The sequence below is a fragment of the Juglans regia genome, chromosome 10 (genome assembly GCF_001411555.2).
Source record: "Juglans regia cultivar Chandler chromosome 10, Walnut 2.0, whole genome shotgun sequence".
In the NCBI taxonomy this organism is placed as follows: Eukaryota; Viridiplantae; Streptophyta; class Magnoliopsida; order Fagales; family Juglandaceae; genus Juglans; species Juglans regia.
In genome coordinates this window covers 6,291,734-6,307,893 of record NC_049910.1, presented here as the reverse complement: position 1 = coordinate 6,307,893, position 16,160 = coordinate 6,291,734, and the positions used below count along the sequence as shown (strand labels likewise).

Sequence of the window (16,160 nt, the reverse complement as noted above, 5' to 3'; positions counted from 1 at the left end):
GTTTCAAAGATGTTCGTTGTGTGTGTATATATATATATATATATATATATATATGAGTTTTATTATGTATAAGAAAGTTTGTGTACCAATTTGCATATTAATGTTGTTGTCTTTATATTTTAAATTCAAATTAACATTATTTTTAATAAAATCTACTTTCTAACCAATCATATTGACTGGATGCGCATATTAGTGTACATAATTGCTTATAATTAAATTTTTTTTATATATAATATGTTCTTCAGTCAACTATATTTGGAGCGAGAGAAGCAAAAAACTGCTCAGCCTTGCAAGAAAATACTATATCTGGTTCCATTGTACTAGTACTATTTTCCTTCCGTCGAACCAGATATCGCTGCAAAATATCTTTTTTACTGCGAAATTATAGTGGTCGTGAAGTATCGTCGCAAAAGGTTCCAGGCAGTCATCCAAACAGTATCTTATTTCGCCGCAAAAGTAATAAGAATATGTTCCTGTCAAGCGGCGACGTTGGCCCGTCGTAAAATTGTTTTCCCTCTCGTGACGACGCTTATTCCTCTTGAGACGAAAATTGCCGCCGCAATTGGTGTTCCCATTTACGATAGTTCTATTTCGTTTTCCCCCAACATTTCTGGTTTCCCTAAATGGAAACGTAATTTCCCAGCTTGCAATTCCTTCATTGGTGAAAAGCTCCTTCCTTTGTCTACCCAGATTGCGAAAGGTTTGATCATTGCTTTGTATTCTCCTTGTTTTCCCATTGAAATGCTTGTGATGCCATCAATCAAGTTGATTAAGGGTATCCATTAAACCCCTCTTTTCATCAAACCTAGGTGGAACTCAGTAACCAATTGCCCATCAAGGTCGTTGCATACAACTTGGTTGTATCTTGCTTTTAGTAGCTGCCAACCACTCCATTCATGGTGTCGTTTTGTGTCAATCTAACATCGAGATTGAATTTCCTCTCAAAATACAGTAGGCCATACTAAATTGAATGGTCTTTGTGTTCGATTTTGGTCCTTGGTGAAAGCATCGTGAAATGTATGCAACAGTTTACACTCTAATTTGTGGATTTTTCCATAACGTTTTCTTAGCCACTGCAAGAGAACAAAAATCGACACTATGTATTTCGATGGGTCTCATCTTTGTTGGGTTACTTGAATTCGTGTATCCCTGTAATATATGATCATCTCTGTCATGACTTGTTGGAATATTTTTTTCATATCGTTTATTGTATTGTATTCCAATAAATTATCATTACATTGTTTGTTTCAGCTGGATATTTCATACTCAGTAGCTCATCATGTATAAGCTTTGAATACTTAAATGGAGTCATTTGTTCATGGATTTCCTGCATGCCAGTTGTTTGAGTAAATTCCCTTAGAGTCTATCCTTTTGTCAAGTGTCCAACATATCTTGCATGCATTGAGCTATGTGTCTGAAATATTGGTTTTGCAATAAAATGTACGTTAAATACAAAATGGATGATTATAGTTTGTCCTAAAGTTGATTTGCTTTTTAATTGAATTCTGTAGTACTCCTTGTAATTGTAAGATTGATCAAATAGTTAGCAGCTTGGCGCTGCATGCCCCTATGAAATAAATAAATAATCAGAACTTAAAAAATGTGACAAAAACTATAACTGTAAAGAATAAAAAACTAAAATAAAACAGAAGAAGAAGCTAGCATTCCAAGTTCCAAGTTCAATTAAAAAGGGGACCAACTTTGTATATATGTAATCCATTTCAAACTTAATGAATACTAATTAAAAAAAATCAGGTTTGGTCGATTGGAAAATTCGGTTTTTCAAAATAGGTTTGGGTTGGAAATTTGGCCATGTTTGTCTGGGTCGAGAATAGTTAATTTTTTTTTTTTTTTGATAAATAAAAAGATATATTGCTCAAAGAATAGGCCTAGCCCAGTATTTACAATAGAGGGCCCTGATTAAGAGGGCGCCAAAGAGACAAGAAAATCATGAAGGGCAATGCTATTAAAATCAACTGCAATAGCCCAAATACAGAGAATAGTTATTTGGAATCATGCCATTCTCGAGTAGGGTCGAAAAGCTGAATTTCTAATGAACAATGTTGCGAGTCATGAACTAACCCCAAGAATCACTTAAAATGAAGAAAATGATTAATTACCTAAATAATTAAGTCGACTTGATTAGAATAGTTTGCATGCCCCATTTTATTTATAAATAAATAAAAATGAAGAGACTTCTAATTTGAAAATCCCACCAATAATCTAACTGAAAAAATACAATCCGAACTTTATACTCACAAGAAAACATTGGAACATATTGACATCAAGAGGAGATGTTCTCTACAAGCCCATGCACGGACCTTGTTTCACAGTTTTCTTCTTGTTATTTTTAACAAGAACATGTCAGTAACTACTTAGCACATTTTTTATCTTCTTCATATGGTCTGCAATTGATATAACATATTTGATAACTCCCTGCGTCTTAAAGGAAATGATTTTTTGTTTGAACATGGTAGCTGACGTTATGCATAGCACAAGCTAGAAAAAACTTTGTTTGATCATGGTAGCTGATTTTTTGTTAGTATATTTCATTTAATAAATTTAGTTATTCATGACTAAAAACTCTGGTGTTGGTGCTGGTTATTATAGAAAAACCTTTAACTAATTCAGGATAGATTTAGGACACAAAAACACAAAGACTGCCACCACCAACCTTTAACTAATTCAGGACAGATTTAAAACCTTTAATAATAATTCAGTTTGACAGATTATGAAGTTAATTTAGGTTGATAGATGGATTTTGTGTTTTGATATAGAGATTGTTTGAAATTATGAAAATGAAAATAAAAAGTATTTTAAAAATAATTAAATAATGCATTAAAAAAGTATATACAAAAATTAAAAAAATATATTATTTTATTATAGAGAGTAAAATAACTAATCCAATGTGAAGTCCAAGTTTTGAGTGATTAGGCATAAGGCAAAAAGTGGCATATCAGCCAAACTTTGCCTAAGCCAATGAGAGTACTCTAATGTGAATCTCTTAAATCTGAACATTTACGCATGAAGCCTAAGATCAAATCTGGAAATTCAGGTAGTTACTTACTACCATACTGGGTGTATCCTTACTAATAGTAACATCAATGTCATTTATAGAAGACAATAGTTGGACATAAATGTTCATCAGATTGTCTTAATGACCTATGAATTGACTAGTTTGCAAATATATTTTGTCTGGACAGCCCCTTCCATGAACTTCCACATGAGCTTTACAAAAAAAAAAATCATGAAATCTTACTATATGAGTCTTACCCACTTCTCAATCAGATAGCCCTTTGTATGGCATCCCATGGTCTGAACTATTGTATCCTTCGAGAAAAGCAATTTTCCGGCAACATGATGATTCTTGTATTATAGTTATAGTTTTGTGACTATAATCTTCTTTGTCCTGTATTTTTTTCTTGCTTAAATATAGTCTTTAATGTTTTTCCTCACTCCCATGCTGAAGCTAAACATGTGTATTACTAGCAACTAAATAGATATTCTATTACTGTAGATGGACAAAAGTTGGATGTATGTCACTGATAGGTTTAGGTCTACAGAATATGCCCAAGGGGTTAGGCAGTTTCAGACAATGGCTCGAGCTCATGCCGCAGGAAATAACACCGCGAGGTGTCCATGTCGTAGATGTTGTAATAATTTATTTCTACCTATAAGTGAGGTGGAAGAGCATTTATTTATTACCGAAATAGATTCAAATTACACTGAGTGGATATTTCATGGGGAGCAAGAATCTCTGAATTTCAATGACACCGATGAAGATGATGAAGACAATGGTGACGATTGTTACATTGATGACTTCGACGATATGACATTCATGCTGCTACCTGCTTAGGTGTTCATGAAGACCCAACCACACATAGTGGAAGTTGCACCTTTGTCGAACCAAAACCAACCACTTTTGAGCATCTGGTGGAAGATGCTCTGCGTCTACTCTATGATGGTTGCAAAACCTTTTCAAAACTATCATTCATTGTCAAGTTGCTCCACATACTTCTTAAACTACGGTTGGCGGTTAGAGTGTAAAGTCATTTGACATGCTTCTTAAACTATTGAAGACTGCTTTTCCCGATTCACAGTTGCCTAACTCTTTACATAAGGCACGGTCATTGGAGCGAGGCTTGGGTTTAGTTACATAAAAATACCCCCATGTCCAAATGATTGCTAATTATTTTGGAAGGAAAACTCCAACAAACAAGAGTGCCCTAACTGTAAGGCATCGAGGTGGTTGTCCACCACACGTAAGCAACAATCAGTACCCCAAAAGGTATTGCGATACTTCCCACTAAAGCCAAGATTGCAACGACTCTTTATGTCGAAGAAAACTGCAGCTTCCATGAGATGGCATAAATCGCAAAGGGTGGAGGATGAAAAATGGGTTTGTCACAGGCATGACGGAAGATCTTTACGTAAGGCAGATTGTCCAAATTAGTTTTCTGTTTTGGTTATACTAGCTTATAAAAAAAAGTTTTCTATTTTGGTTCTTTAATACTGAAAAATAGAGTATTTGCTATACATTATGTCAAGTAATGATTATAACCTCTGAATCTCTTTTGGTTGAAGAATCAAATGGTGGAAAAATTGAATGCGATGGAACTTGAGAACCGAACTAAGGAGGCAGTGGCGGTAGTGTTTAGGGAGGTTCTTGGCAATAGACCCGGATATTCTAGAGGATTAGGGGAAATGGTGATGCCTGAAACGTCGGGAACCCAGCAAGGTGGTGAAAATGCCACAGGAACATCGCATGATGCACAGTACTACAAGGCAGAGCTTGAGGCATTAAGAGCAAATGTTCGAGAAATATTAGAGAAGCAAGCTGAATTCGACAAGTTTATGACATACTCAATGTCACAACAGCAATCTTTGGGAGAGTCTCTGAGGGAGACATGGGGAGCTGTCTGATTTTGCGATGGACTATGGTTTTTTGGGGCCTAAGAGTTCATGCTGGGAGTCATTTTGGAAGTAATAGTATAGAGATCGATGAGTGGGCTGCTGTCAGATTTTTGCAAAAGATGGTGCTAGGTAAAATGGTGCTGGGTTAATTTCTATAAGTTTTTTGTTATGGGAGGTTACTGTAAGATTTTTGCAAAACATGGTGCTGGGTAAAATGGGCTGCTGGCAATCTAGCTTGATGTACTCATTCTCACATGGTGATGTTGTAAAAAAGACTAGTATCGACTAGGAATTGGTGTACAAATTGGGTTATGCAAAACATGGTGCTGGACAACAGAATGGGATTCGATTAATCAGCTGCTTTAACAGTGGAGCAACAGGGACAGTTTAACAGGTAACCATTTTCACTCTAATGTTTTGGGGCATTATCTTGCCTTGCATGTATATACTCTCATCTAGACATGTTTGAACGTCTGGACATTTAATGCTCAGTAAGATATGCAGCTATCTGTATTTATTACATAGCACCAGATGGGTTGACTTTGATTTGGTTTTTGCTAATATACTACAAGATCCTTTCTCTACCAAATTTTGTGACACAAGTTTTATTTGTAAAGAGTAGTGGTGATTTGGAGTAGTATAGATGGGTGATACGGAAGCTTATATCCAGTTTCTCACATGCATGTATGCTTGGATTTAACTGGACATTATGTGGTGGTTGTTACTAGTCTTTAGTTGCTTTTATTGTTAGTCAAAGCATTAGTATCAAACCTAAGAACATGTGCATCGATGCAAGAATATGGAAAGATTGCCGCTGATTGCGTGATTTTGAGAGATGGACTCCAACCATTGAGTGTTAAAATCTAATTACCCAATCACTGAAGAAACAAGTGAAAATGGAGCTAGTGTTGTCTGGTACTGGAGAAGTCATTTATATAGCACCATTTATTTCATCTATCAGATATGGTGCACCATTTATTTCATCTATCATATATGGTGCTGAAATTCAGTCAAGAATACAATATATGTTGTTTGATATATTCCACCATGAAATTATCCTGCTACATTCTAGTTTGTATGCCACTATAGCAAGCTGAATGTAAAGAAAGAAACTAGCTCTGGGATCTCTTCTGTGTGGATGCTACTCTATATGGACCATTAATAGATAAATGATAGTATTGCTGATGTTGATATGGGATCTATGTATATATCACTCATATTTTCATATAGATCTATTCCTGATTAGTGGAAATAATTAAGTAAATTGGCAGAGGGAAATAATTAAGTAGCATTACCATGGAGAAAAAAAAAAGGTAGAAGCAGAACACCTGGTGTTCATTTTGCTGGTAGGCATTTGCTGGAAAAGTTTTTGCTAAAAACGCCTTTTATTTAAGGAATGGCTTGATCAGTTAAAGAGCGATTCATGAGTGGCTCGAACAATCTAAAATCATGTATTAGAGCATCTTTTGCGACACTTGGGATCATTTGCGACAGTCCTATATTAGCCAAAAAAATCGATAGCAATTTCCGCTAAATCCACTCATCCTCCATGTCTGCGACGCTAATGACTTGGCCGCAAATTTAACTTCCATTTGCGGCGAACGCATTTATATGCGACAATCCATCCATTGCCGCAAAACTATTATTAATCTCGCCATGGCTATTTGCGACAACTCAAGTGCGCCGCCACTATCAATTCCTTTTGCGGCGAAAACTAATATTTTTAACGACAATAAGTTGTCGAAAATGGTTATTTTTGCTACCGATCTTGACTTTTGCGGCAATCATAACTATTATCGCTGCAAAAGTTATCTCTATTTGCAACCAAAAATTCTAGCGCTGCTAAGACGAAACGTTTGCGACGTCGCGAACACTTGGCGGCCCTGCTCTTCGACGCCAAAAAATATCTGCAACGCATTTTGGATTTTTGCGGCAATTGAGATCGCCGCAAAAAGTACTTTGTTTTTGTCACTTATTTACACAACGAACAAGCGTCTTGAAAGTGGTCAACATTTTAGTTCATGCGTTTAATAGTACTGATATTCTAAGACTTTTACAGTACTATCACACATTGTTTATAAGATATAATTTGATTTAAAATTTGAATCTTATAAATAAAATATTACTATTTAAATGATGTGAATATATACTCTACACGTCGATTTGAAAATATATATACAGAATAATTCTTTAAAGAAATTCATTTTAATGCATAACATGATGCATGCACATAAAATACACGATCAGCTAGAAGTCGTATTTTCTTGCATGAATCCAGCCAAACGGATCGAAGATCGACTAAAAAACAAAGCATAAATTTTGAAAGCGGCTGGTCTAGACCTAGTGAAATCACCACATATAATATATATATATATATATCGTACGTAGTACTGTTAAACATTAATATAATAAATCATGATTACCTGGAAACCTCTAATCCAACCATGTATTAAGAGAGATGGGTGGAACTCATGAAAAGATAATCATGTAATTACCGTCATTCCACGGTAATCAACCTAGCTAGAAAAGATATTTATAATTGTAAATTGTGTAATTATTACGTAATCGTTTTGAAAAAAATAATAAAATATAAAATTCGTATGAAAAAAAATTAATTTTTTAATAGTAAATCTTACTCTTTTTTTAAAATAATTATACAATATTTACGCATTTTACGATTATATGTAAAATTACTCTAAGATATTATAGGCACCTTCGTCGTCTTCCCCCGAAGATATACATGATCAGAATCACTAACCCAATTCTTTATTGCATTATATTGTAGAAAGAAAAGACAAAGAACTAATAGAAGAAATAAGATTTTGTGCGATTGATTAACTGTTGCGTGTGTTCGACATCCTGGCACGTAATTATATATGTAATGTGATCCACTGTTGTAAAGCACTTAAAATATTCAGAATTAAAAAGATCCAAGTGATCCATGGATATCCCAACTCGATCGATCTCATCAATATGCTACGGCCTCTTTGTCTTACATGCTCTAATTAATTTAGCTTTCTAGCTCGCCATGATCTTCACCAGGCTAAACATTTTTTTTTAGCTAATCTTCTCTGTCATATATCTTTCCTCTTATTATAAGAAAAATAAGTATTTATGACAGATTATTTGTGATGATAACGATTATTTATTACAAAACAGACTCATTTAATTAGTCGTAAATAAGTATTTTTTTTATAACTTGTTAAACAATTATGTCTTAAATTGTGAGTGATTAATATTTCTATAAAACGATGTTGTTTTTATAAATTATTTTATAAAAATATCTCTTATTTAAAATAGAATTATATAAAGAATTATGAAAATAATTGTAGGTTCATAATTTTGATGTGCATGTTTAGAACTTTGAGCTGTACATGATTGCTTTGTCGTTTTACTTTTTGTTTTTGTGTTACAATAGTTATTGTTCATGATGTAGTACTGTTAATTGGCGTATTATTTTGTTTCCCGCGATTAGCATGATCTTGATCTTAATTTCATATCCTACCCTGATGATCATGACTCATTTTCCAATAAAAACAATAAAACCTTGTCCTCCTCGATTAAAATATGCCATGAAAAAGGGTTTTGGTGTGTGGAAGCACTCGCTACGGATCAGGTAAGGTTCCTCGTCTTGATTGGTTTCATGTTGGAAGTTTGATCTCCATGATGGTAAAAGTAACGCAGCCTTTTTATTAGATTCAAACACTAACTTTTGTTCATTGTGAACATACGTACTAATCCCCTGTTAAAAAAAAAAAAAAAAAAAAATATTTACAATCACACAGTATCAAGCGCTGCACAATCTTTTTAAAATAAATAAATAAATATAAGATATACATGAAAAAATTAAATTTTTAAGGATAGATTCTACTTTTTTTTAAAAGAAGAGTGTGCGGTACTTGTATAACACATAACTGTATTTAGTATTATTCATAAAAAAAAAAATAATGCTACATATAGTCGTAAAGTGTGCAAGTACTGTACAGTCGTTTTGAAAAATAGTAAGACTACTATTAAAAAATTAATTTTCTTTTAATATAAATCTTATATTTACGCACTCACGTTTGTAATTATCATTTAAAAAAATTAATACAACAATTCACGTAGCCAATCGTGCCAATTGATCATTCACCTGAGCAACGTCTGATAAATGTTGAAAAATATATATATTTTACATCGTCAAAAAGTGATATTAGTGTTTTCATATATTAGATTGAGTAGTATTATTCTTTATTTTAGATTTATTTATAAATAGCTAAACTGACCGTATGGCACGTTTAATTATAGATAAACTGCTTGAACAAATAGTGACATCTACATGCGAGATGTCAATTATGTCCAGTTTATTTTCAGAAAATATTTTATTTCATTTTATCTAATTATTATAATTTTTTTAACTTATAATATAAAATAAAATATATAATTTAATTTTTTCAAATTCTAAAATAAAAATAATATTAAAAAATATATTTTAACAGTTTTTTATTCAATTTTTTATCTTTAATCTTAATCTATTTCATCTCATCTTATCTGTAAAAATAAACAAAGAGTCTATTTAGGAATATAAGTATTTTCAAATTTTTTAAAAATGATTTTATTATTATTTATAAATTATATAACTATTATTCATAAATTATTTTATTATTATTTATAAATATACCGTTATATATAAGAAAGAGTAGTTGTAGTGTTAAATAAGGGAAAAAAAAAGGACAATAAAAAAAGATGGTTTTGAGAGTGGTGCCAGAACAAACAACAAACTGGTTTGCACGTGAAGCTGCCCTTTTGGAAGGTAGTACGGGAATGGGACTGCCTTCGTCCTTACTTGTTGGCTATGCCCCTTGTGAGAACAGAAAGAGGTCATGAACATCCTCAAAATGTGTGTACGTTTATATACAGAGGCTCTGCTCTCACTGTTGGGAGTTCCTGCTGGACTCCTGTCAGTTGATTTTGATTTTTTTTTTATATGTATTTTTTTTAATATTTTTTAAAAAAATTATAATATTATTAAAAAATATTTATTTAATTATTAAAACAAAATAAAAATTAAAAAAAAAATCGATAGCCCCTAGCTGGAGCAATAGTTTTTTCTATATATATATATATGCAATTAATTTGAGTCTCATAACGTACCCTCCACCCATGGGTTTGATTGACCATTCTTTGACAAACTAACATATTTTAGCAACAGATATACATGAACTAAAACCAAGGTAGAAAGCTGTTCTACCTGTACGTACAATCCAATATCAAACTATTCTCTTGGGGTTGGATTTGTTTTGAAGTGTGAGGGATCAGTACTTATACGAGTATTTAGTTTTCACTATAATCAGTTTCATTCGACGTGAAACATACATGTTCTTAAAGAAATTTACGAGTCTAATTCATCTTATAAAATCGATTCTATAGAAAATAATTATGTATTCCTTATAAATATGTCCAAAATCTTATCCACAAGTAATGTGAAATTATTCCTCAACATCATCCCTTACGTGCAGGTTAATATTTTTCCTGGTTCTTGTCACGAAGTAAGTAGTGTGGACCCTCATTCGTCCTGTGGCGTGCTCTGATATCATATGAAATTACTATTTATTCTAAAAATTAAAACTGATAGGAAGATGTAGATTTTTATTATTTATTTTATATCTTAACAATTTCCTTCACGTGTGCACTAGACGCTCTCTCAATGAGTGGTCCAACACGTAGAATATTTAATTAAATGAGATAAAGTATAGAGTCAATATTTAAACTCAGGATTTCTGCTCTGATACCATGTAAAATTAATAGGCCTAACTCATATCATAAAACCGATTTTACAAGAGATGTTTATTCGTTCCTTATTAACATGTGTAAAACCTTATCTACAAGTAATATGAGATTATTTCTCAACAATTCCTTGTATCTTTCTTATTGGAGACATGCACGTATTGTTTTACGTCTAATAGAATCGATCTCTTAAAATGTTTCTCTACCTAGAATCCTTTCTTTTTTTTTTCCCCATTATAATTTTCACGAAGTAATGGACAAAAAGGGTAAATCATGCAAGTGAATAAAAAGAAAATCCGTTTGCAATCAATGGTGGGCTCTAGTCGTTTTGAAATCTTTTCCCTTGACCACTAGGTCCTTTCGAACCCTACCAGCACAGGCTACACAGTAAATTGGGGAATTCTTTCCTAATAGAGAAATACTTAATTAGACTAGACTTTATGAAACACACTTTGAAGGTGTTGGGACACTAGACTATTGATGACAAGCTTCTATATTATCAAAGAAAATTAGAAAAAAATAGCTGTTGAATACGGCCCTTTATTGGTTCCTTACTTGTATATCTCTAGATCTCTTTCTCTTGCTTTTGTTCATAACCTTAAAAGTTACTGTGCCAAACCACAAAACATAAAAACTGTCTTTTTCCTTCAACTTTGGCCTTGTCTTCCTCCCATCTTTTTTAAGGAAAAAAACTCTCCAACTATCTCTCTGCCTCCATTCTCAACTTCTTATCATTGTCATTTTGTTCGGAAGAATGATCATTAAGGTGGCCATGTCTGTTTGGAATTTCAGCTGTTTTTCTGTTGAAGCCAGTTGGAAAAGACTTCGAGGGTATTCATGTCAGCCCTGTAATGCTTCTGAGTGAATTCAAGCAGCATAGACCATGTGAAGTCGGGATATATCCTTGGACAAACAGTACTGTCCACCAATTCACTTGGTGGGCTTACCACCTTATCATTTTTTGGACACAAAAAGAAAGCTAGAGATTTCCTTGGACTCTTGCTGTTCACCACTGCCCGATGCAAGCAACTTTTGTATCTTCCATTTGAAAGTGCCTGCAAAGATTATCCCGGCCACTAATCAAGCTTCATGAAAGCTAAACAAATAAAAAATTCCCAGATTTACAGAATTGCAGCAAGAAGTACTACAAAAAGAAAAAAAAAAAAAAAAAGAGTCTGCTAAACTGCAAACTTTCTTACCATGAAGGTGTCGCCGATGTTGACAACAAAAGCGTTGAAATTTGGGATAATAGATCGCCACTCGTCTACAAACACTTGAAGCCCACCTACCTGGTCTTGGTGAAGGATGGTTAACGATGTTGGATCGCAATGAGGACCGGTGCCTAAAGTAAGGTCAGGTTTCTGGCATGGTGGATAGTAGTTGAGCCTCATTATCGAATCATTCTCCTCAAAATATTCCCTAAAATGGGCCCTGTTTACGCCTAGGCTCATTCCCAGGAGTTCCATGATCCCCAGAGAAAGAGTGTTCATTGCCTCGCAGTAGTCCTGGTAAACCCTCCTGTTCACAAGAAAAAAGGAATTCAAACTTCAAGAACAAGCAACATTAAAAAATCAAAATGGTAATACTGTTTTCATACCCGAATTGCTCGAAATCCGGACCCATTGTATTACATAAATACTCTCGGACAACATGGGATGATGTATGGTCTGCAGAATAGCGGAAGGAAAGTGTTTCTTTCCAAGGGAGCTTGGAGGAGAACCTCCCAGTGAAGCTACTGGCATAACCACAGTGCTCCCCAACTTTCCTCTGAGCCCTCTGCTTTGTCGACAGAGGCAACCCGAAGAAGTAGTCCATGCAGCCGTGAGCATCAGCTATTAGATTGTCATCCACGCCATGATTGACAACAAGGAAGAATCCATGCTTTCTGCAAGCCTCGCCAACGAGTCTCGAGGCTTCGGTTGCAGCAGCCGGGTCGCCAGAGAGGAAGCCGCCTAAGTCGACAAGGGGGACCGAAAGTTCCGGCGCATTAGGGCAAGGCTTTTCCTCGTCCGGCCATATGAACTGCTTTGGGATATTGGGTTGGTATCTTAGCACAGACGCATCAAAAACTAGGTCTTTTTGCTCAGTTCGCTGCTCTACTTTTGGAGGGTGAGCAGGCATCGACGGTATGCTTGTGATGCAGTCAATGGCCATTGCATTAATGGAGACTCTGTGGTTGGGGAGAGAGGGTAGTTTATGCGAAAAGAAGAAAGAAGAAGAAGAAGTGAGATAGAAAAGTTTGAGAAATGGCGATCAAAGAAAAGCCAAGGCCGTTCTCATTGGGGAGATCGGTGAACAAGCATTGGAATCTTATAGCAACCTCTTTCGTGCTCTTTCTCTGTAAATCTAAATTAAGAGTAATGCTAGATTTAAGTTTGGTAAGTCTTATACAAATTTTTTTTTTTTGTTTATTTATTTAAAGTAAGTCTCATTAATAAAAAATAATTTTTTTTTACATATTTTTAAGGTAGAGTTCACTTTTTTATAAAGATTTATACGAAATTTATCTATTTAAAATTTATACAAATCATTTTTATTAAATTAATATATATATTTTATTAGCAGTGTAGGACTTTATACTGTAGTGCGTTTGCAGCTTGGGTGCTTTGAATGGCCAAAATTAGACAATGCTCCATTTTCCAGGAGTAGTTGCCTTTTTATATTGCTGCAGGAAATGTTTTCCCAATGGGAAATGTAGCATTGGCTGTTTTTGAGAAGAAAAATTTTATTTATTATTTTTTTTTCTTACTAAATATATAATATATAGATGATAAATAGAGAAATTCAATTAGTTTAAAAAAAATAAAAAAAATAAAAAAATAATAATATGATGTATGATGCATAGAAATAATAAATAATAAATAATAAAGCTCGATTGAAAAGGGATGGACGTGCTAAATAAGTGCTAATGTAACTTTTTTGGACAAAATAATTTATATATAAAAAAAAATCAATTGGATATATTTCTATCTATGAGAAATCACATATCATTAAAGAATTTTAAAAAATTTACTTTATATTTCTATTTCAAGTCCGCCCTTATAATATCAGCGATATAAACAATAAAGAAATGATACCCTTTAAAAAGAATAGATAAATCTGAAACTAAAATTCTATTTTTTTTTCAAAAAGAGTGCATAATTTACACATTTTAATATGGATGCACTTCACTCATATTAATAAATGGAAAAATATATGCATCTGCCCCACACCGGCACACACTCAACCTATTGAGTGTAAAAAAAAAAAAAAATGATGTGAAGTGTGTGCCGGTGTAGGACAGATGCATAGCATTTCCCTTAATAAATAGAAGGATTTTTTTTTTTAATCAAAAGTGCTGATATTTATAGCATTCTCAATAGAATAGGCATAACAAAATCCCCATTTTAGCTAATATGACTATATTATGTCTTTGTCTATTTTATTCACATCTTATTTCCATTGAATTATCTATTTATACATTATATATTAATAAAATTATATTAAAATTGTTATCTTCTTTTACCAATTACTAATCAAAATATAATTAAATGATTGGTTAAAAAATCATATTTTTAATGGTTATTTAATGCTAATAATATACACAAAAATCTAGTTAAACTCATATAAAATTCATATAAAAAAACTCATATAAAATTCAATATAAAAATTTCTATATTCAAATAATTTAAATTATTATAAGGGCTGAGCATGTTGGAAAATATCATTTCCCAGCCAAAACAAATTGCCACGCAGGCCAAAGAGTTGAACCTGCATCCACGCAGGCAAAGGAGTTGAGACTTGGGTTGGTGGTGCGTGAGTTCGTGGCTTCTTCTCCCTTGAGGCTTCACGGTGGAAGATGACTGCAGAGATAGGACCAAGCGTTTAATTTGAGAGGGAACAAACGGAAATTGTCGAGAGAAGGTAGAAAAAAATTATTAAAATAAGATTTGGTTGATGAATAGTATAGATCAAAGATAGATATTTTTTTACATTCACTGTAGCAAAAATTAGATATTCAAGTCCTTTACCTATTCCGTTGAGGATGCTCTTTACTCCAACAAATATCTGTTGATCCCACTTCAAGTTCGAGTCCCACGATTATCTGTACCTAAGGGCTAAAAAGCCCACCTAGGAAAGGCACCTTGCCTCTTCAGGAAAGAGATTGAAAGGCAGAAAGTGGAAGTCGCAATGGCCCAAGATTTGTTGGGCATGTTGGGAAAAATAGCATACAATATTATATCGAATAATTTTATATATAATCGTAAAGTATATAAACGTCGCATAATTATTAAAAAAAATAAAATTTAATATTAAAAAATTAATTTTTTTATGTAAATTTTATATTTTATTAATTTTTTTCAAAACGATTATGCAGCGATTATACAATTCACGATTAATATGAGAATAGAAATTTGTAACCATAAATTGTGCTCCACGTGAAAAAAGTGAATATAACATAAGACCTATATGAAAAAAATTAATTTTTTAATAGTGTACTCTATTTTTTTAAATGATTATGCAGTGTTTACGCACTTTATGATTATATATGAAATTATTCTATTATGTTATGGTTCAAAATATCTTCTACTGATGGCAACCTATTTCATGGTTTAAAGAATTTAATTAAATCCATAAAAATTATTATTTTTTTACAAAATTTTGTACTTTCTTAAATGCAAATTTCTTTTCAATTGAACATTTTTCTTTGAAAAAAAAAAGACTTCTTATGGATCCGATAAAAGTTCTCAAATGATATGCAATATAACCTTTACGGGGTTCTTCATAGTTTTTATTCAAGTGGGGCGCTTCTTCTTCTTCTTCTTCTTTTTTTTTTTTTTTTTTTTTAAATGACTTGTTTTTCTCATATATATATATATATATTATATATATGCTATTATCATATGGTTGAAAATGGGACGAAAGTCAAGAATAATAACAGTTTCAACTCATCTCATTCTTGTTGAAACAGTCGGGTAAATAAATATCGCAAAGAAAAATTATATTTTCAAGCTGGTGTGTAGAACATACCTAGTAAAGTACTTACACGACATAATTTGATTTAGAAGGTAAAATCTAAAATTTAAATAGAATGATCCATTTGAGAATAAAATAACTCTATTGCAAAACCCCTCCAATATTTTTTTAAAGAAATTCTCCTTTTGCCTAAAAGAAGATTGAAATCCCAAATGATGCCATTGGATGGGAAATAGGAGATGTCAACTAGTGTGTAGTGGTGGGACTAGCACAGTGTACTGCATATATTGGAGGGAGGAGCCTTTGACTCTCCAAAAATAATTTCCCTTTGTAATTGACACAAAACAACTAGGTTGGATGTCACAACTACAACTGGAAACATGAGTGCCACCATTTGTACAAGACAATCTAGTTTAAGCTCTTTCATAATCCACTAAAAAGATTGCTAGCTTTTTTGCCCTATTTGTGCCATCATTTGCTGGTGGGCCCTTTTGGGGGCTACAATTTTAGAAAGAAATTTAGTT

At 33.0% G+C, this 16,160-nt stretch overlaps 2 protein-coding genes across 3 annotated transcripts; one reads left to right on the top strand and one right to left on the bottom strand.

Annotated features, from left to right (window-relative positions):
- The first annotated feature begins 507 nt into the window (after nt 1-507).
- Nucleotides 508-5,855, top strand: LOC108996825. Of its 2 annotated transcripts, XR_004802503.1 has the most exons (3): nt 508-700; nt 3,518-4,430; nt 4,585-5,855. XR_004802503.1 is itself a non-coding variant. In XM_035694351.1 (2 exons), exons 1-2 carry the CDS (start codon nt 4,389-4,391, stop codon nt 4,921-4,923), a joined length of 381 nt encoding a protein of 126 aa, XP_035550244.1. In that variant the 5' UTR covers nt 3,027-4,388; the 3' UTR covers nt 4,924-5,626. The 2 variants fall into 2 exon arrangements, 1 of the variants encoding a protein (XP_035550244.1); XM_035694351.1 differs by lacking the exon at nt 508-700 and having other exon boundaries at nt 3,027-4,430; nt 4,585-5,626.
- Nucleotides 5,856-11,081: 5,226 nt separating this feature from the next.
- On the bottom strand, nt 11,082-13,015 carry LOC108996743 (gibberellin 20 oxidase 1-like). The gene is made up of 3 exons (XM_018972764.2): nt 12,278-13,015; nt 11,880-12,198; nt 11,082-11,735 (listed from the first exon to the last, which is right to left on the bottom strand). The coding sequence occupies exons 1-3, from the start codon at nt 12,832-12,834 to the stop codon at nt 11,469-11,471; spliced, it is 1,143 nt and encodes a 380-aa protein (XP_018828309.1). The 5' UTR covers nt 12,835-13,015; the 3' UTR covers nt 11,082-11,468.
- Between the last annotated feature and the right edge of the window lie 3,145 nt (nt 13,016-16,160).

Bases quoted from the DNA above. Each gene is read 5' to 3' on its own strand.
- LOC108996825 (XM_035694351.1), top strand. From the start codon at position 4,389: ATGAAAAATGGGTTTGTCACAGGCATGACGGAAGATCTTTAC. The intron at 4,431-4,584 runs GTAAGGCAGATT...TTTTGGTTGAAG, and splicing joins GCATGACGGAAGATCTTTAC to AATCAAATGGTGGAAAAATT.
- LOC108996743 (XM_018972764.2), bottom strand. From the start codon at position 12,834: ATGGCCATTGACTGCATCACAAGCATACCGTCGATGCCTGCTCACCCT. The intron at 12,199-12,277 runs GTATGAAAACAG...TCTTGTGAACAG, and splicing joins CCGGATTTCGAGCAATTCGG to GAGGGTTTACCAGGACTACT. The intron at 11,736-11,879 runs GTAAGAAAGTTT...TAATCTTTGCAG, and splicing joins ACATCGGCGACACCTTCATG to GCACTTTCAAATGGAAGATA.